We start from the raw sequence: 4,260 nt of genomic DNA, 5'->3' as shown, positions 1-4,260 counted from the left end.
GACCTCCAGCTTCTTCTGGGCATCCAGAAAGCTTGGAGACGGTCTCGAAGTGACCCTGGTCTGTCCCTCTCCCTGAGTCCTGAAAACCTCAATCACAGTCACAGCAGCTCCTGTCACACTGCGACCATACTGCTGCCAGTGACAGCCGTGAGGCCAACACCCCTCCCCCATCATCCCCTGCACAGACAGGCCCACGTGCGTCCCCAGGCGCCTGAATCACTGCTGACGGCTTGGGACCTGGCGGCAGTGGGCTCCTGGGGAGCCACTGGGGAGGGGGTTGGCAGCCACGTTGTCGCAGAGGGAACACCTGCAGACATAAATAGGCAGACAGCGAAGGCAGCAGAGCACAGCCCACAGAGCAGCACCGCACGCTGTGCCCACCTGCGCCAGGATGCCCGACACCGTGCTGCCTGCCTGCTTCTTCAGCCTGCTGGCCTTCACGTCTGCTTGCTACTTCCAGAACTGCCCGAGGGGTGGCAAGAGGGCCATGTCTGACCTGGAGCTGAGACAGGTATGACTGTGGCCCACCTCAGCGCTGCCAGGAAGGGGCAGAGCCCCAAGGCTGGTACCACAGTGCAGGGGCTGGGAAGGAGGGAAGTCGTGGGACAGGCAGGCTTTAGGGGAATGCCGAGCAGAAGAAGGGAGGCTTGGTGAGGCCGGGCAGAGGAGACCAGGCTGCCAGGCAAGGCAGGACGGGCTGCAGGGCTTCCTAGACACTGTCCCCATCCAGACAAGGGATGCAGGAAAGAGAGGTTTTTCCCCAGTTCTGGGCTTGGGGCTGGATCAGGGAGAACTGGGCAATAGGCCTCCTCTGTGCTCATGAGGCCTCTCAGCCAGCACTGGCTGGAGCAGCAGAGGCTCTGTCCTACCCAGCGCTCCACGCCTCCCCTATCTAGCCCTCAGCCTCTCCTAGCCACCCCCCCAGGCCCCATACAGACACTGGCCATTACTCTCAGCTTGCCTGAGTGGGAGGTGCTCCTCTAGCATCCTGTATGGAAGTTCTTCTGGGTACCTAGCCCAATTCTCTCATGCTGCCTGTCCAGTCAGTTCCCTTTATTCCATTTTCAGCACAGCTGAAGGAAATCCAATCACCATGCTCAATTTCAATTCTGCCGAGGCTACAGGTGCCTCAATTTTGAGCTGTTGAACAAATTAGAGTGGGTAGGTGGGCAGACTACCGACTACCCTTTCCTCTGCTTGGTGCCCTTGGAGGCATCAGTCACCTAGGTGCCTCACGCCAGCCTGTAGGGCTCAGGCTCTTGCCACCCACCTGGTTAGTCCGTAGGCAGGTGAGCAAAGGCCCACCAGCTGGGGGGGGGAGGCAGGGCAAGGCCAGAGTGGGGACAGGAAATGGGAGGAAGGGCATGGATGTGTTTGGGAGAGCAGGGCAAGGGCCCTCTCTGCATGGGAGGTGGTGGTGCTAGAGATCAAGCTTGATTAATGGGGCAGGAGAAAAAGGTCTGCGTTAGGCAGAGGTGGTGGGCAGCTGAAAGGGGTGCACACCACTGAGGCCCCAGAGCTGAGGAGGGAGGTCTTTTCCAGGATGTAGCCCAAGGGAAGCCCCTCCCTCAGTGGGGGGTGGGGGAGATGATGCTGAGGGCTCACTGAGAGAATCTTCCCTCACCTGAAAACCAAAGGAGGTTAGTAGATGTTGGCTCCCCTCCTTTGACTTATTTGGGGACAAAGCAGCGCCAGAGCGACCCGGAACCTCTGGAGCTCCCCTGCCCAACCTCCCCGCCCAGAGGGGCCCTGATCTGGGCCCTGACGCCCCCACCTCTGTCTCAGCTGCACGGCTCACCCCCTGCTGTCCCCCTAGTGCCTCCCTTGCGGCCCCGGGGGCAAAGGGCGCTGCTTCGGGCCCAGCATCTGCTGCGGGGACGAGCTGGGCTGCTTCGTGGGCACGGCCGAGGCGCTGCGCTGCCAGGAGGAGAACTACCTGCCGTCGCCCTGCCAGTCGGGCCAGAAGCCTTGCGGGAGCGGGGGCCGCTGCGCCGCCGCCGGCATCTGCTGCAACGACGGTGAGCGGCCGGGGTGGCCCGGGGGCGGGGGCGGGGGCGGGGGCGACAGGGTGGGCGGGGATGGCCCTGGGTCCCGCCACGTGGGCCGACCTGGATCGGGTCCGGGGTGTGGCCCGTCCTCCCGCGCTCAGCTCCTGCTCCCGGCAGAGAGCTGCGTGACGGAGCCCGAGTGCCGGGAGGGCGTGGGTTTCCAACGCCGCGCCCGAGGCAGCGACCGGAACAACGCGACCCTGCTGGACCCACCGACCGAGGCCTTGCTGCTGCGGCTGGTGCAGCTGGCGGGGGCGCCCGAGCCCGCCGCGCCCGGCGTCTACTGAGCCCCGCTCCACCCCACCCCGCCCTCGCAGCATGAAAAAATAAATCTTTTAAAATTCACTGGTGTCTGTCTCTGTCTCTGACGGTGGGGAAGGGAGAGGATGGGTGGGTGTCCGCGCGGACACACACACACACACACACACACACACACACACACACACGCTGACCAGTTCCCGGACCGAAGTCGTGGGCAGATCCACCCTAAAGAAGGGATAGACCCCGTAAGGGAAGCGCTCTTGGGCCAGCAGAGTTATAGATAGAACTAGGGACAGGTGTCCTGGAACCTGGGTAGGAGAGGGGAGCGCCAAAGCTGAGAGAGGCCCTGCAGGGGTTGGGCTGGAGGTCTTCAGGCAAAGGGATGGAAGTAAAGGCAGAGGAGGGTCAGACATCTGTGGCCAAGATAGCAAGAGAGAGACAGACATGGGCAGGGACAGAGAGAAGGCTGGGAGAGAAGGCAGAAGGGACAAGCCAAAAAGTGACCAGGAGTTCGGTCCCCATTTACATCCCAGGAGACTGAGGGACAAAAAGCTTCAAGGACCCACCCAGGTCCCTAGATTTCCATTCCAATGTCTATTTCATCCAAGGCTGTGCCTTGTGTGAGTGTGTGGGGGGGGGGCGGGGAGAGGGGGCCACAGCACCCCAGACTCAGTAGAGGGTCAGGTGCTATCAGTCCAGTTAGCATGAGAGATAGAGCTCACTGAGACCCTGGCTCCACGGCTCCCCACAGATACCACCATGCAAACCACACACATACTCGGGCACAGACAAGAAAATAACTGTTAGGGACATGCCCTGGGATCCATGACCACAATCACAGATACACATTCAGAGCCCCAGACACACAGAGAGAAACAGACACAATACACTCAATGACAGGCACATGTACACACACACACACACACACACACCCTCAAGTTAGCTCCCAACACAAGAACCTTCCACCCTTTGACACATGTAGCTGCAGGGCAAAGATGTCTGTTATCATTCCCCAATGTTCTTCTTTGTCCCTTTTTGTCCCCTCTATGCCATCTACTCCTTAATCCCCTTTTCTCTCACTACCTCACCACTGGCCCCAGCTCCTTGGCCCTCTCTTGCTTCTCTCTTTGTCCCCCTACACCCCGCTCTTGTTTCTTCTGTCCCCTCTCCCCCTGTTACCTTCCATCCTTCTCTCTGCCTGCTCCGTTCTCTGCATTCTCTTGGGAGGTCTTGCTCTAGGTTTTGGGGCCACAAGAGGCTGCACCTCCTCCAGAATCCTCTGCTGACTTGAAGGCCAAGATGGAGCACAGGTGGAGAGAAGTCACTCTGAGCCCTGACCCCAACATCCTGACTTGGGGCAGAGCCTTGTGACAGCTTCTGCCAGCCCGGGCGGGGTCCAGGCTAGAAGCCAAGGTCAGGCTCTCTTCTGGTCTTAGAGCTCCGCTTTGCTGTCACCCCTGGCCTGGCTCAGTAGGCGTGGGGGGTCAAAAGGGCTTCTATTCCTCATTAGCATAGGCTGAGGGAGTCTCTCTCCTGCCATGTCATTTGTCTTTTGTGGTCTTTTCAATGCCTGTGGGCTCTCAAGAATCTCTGTCCTACAGGGTCCCCAGTGCTAATACAGTGTGTGACATAAAAACAAATCACATAACAATTGTCACCCCAATAAATTAAAAAAAGAAAGAAAATCCCCCCACCAAAAAAAACCCCAAAACAAATCATAGCAATAAATGTTCAGTAATACAGTCGGTTTTTAGTTTTCTGTGGTGAAGCTCACCTCTGATGTTGCCCACAGTCCTCTGGGGTGCACACGTAGGCATTTTCACTTTACAAGTTAGTGTTATTTCATAATCCATATGTACTGATTTGGACCATTGTTAACAAAGTAAATTGAGGACATCTTTTTATATCAGAACATTTACTACTACCATAATATTTTTGTTTTATGAGAAAT

General features: G+C 58.0%; 1 protein-coding gene across 1 annotated transcript; it reads left to right on the top strand.

Moving 5' to 3' along the window:
- The first annotated feature begins 251 nt into the window (after nucleotides 1–251).
- On the top strand, nucleotides 252–2,393 carry AVP (arginine vasopressin). The gene is made up of 3 exons (XM_074318285.1): nucleotides 252–511; nucleotides 1,817–2,018; nucleotides 2,166–2,393. Exons 1-3 carry the CDS (start codon nucleotides 392–394, stop codon nucleotides 2,333–2,335), a joined length of 492 nt encoding a protein of 163 aa, XP_074174386.1. The 5' UTR covers nucleotides 252–391; the 3' UTR covers nucleotides 2,336–2,393.
- The last annotated feature ends 1,867 nt before the right edge of the window (nucleotides 2,394–4,260 follow it).

The sequence above is a fragment of the Rhinolophus sinicus genome, linkage group LG13, assembly GCF_036562045.2.
Source record: "Rhinolophus sinicus isolate RSC01 linkage group LG13, ASM3656204v1, whole genome shotgun sequence".
Classification (NCBI taxonomy): Eukaryota; Metazoa; Chordata; class Mammalia; order Chiroptera; family Rhinolophidae; genus Rhinolophus; species Rhinolophus sinicus.
Note: the sequence above shows the minus strand (reverse complement) of the source record. Positions and strands in the feature narration are given on the sequence as shown.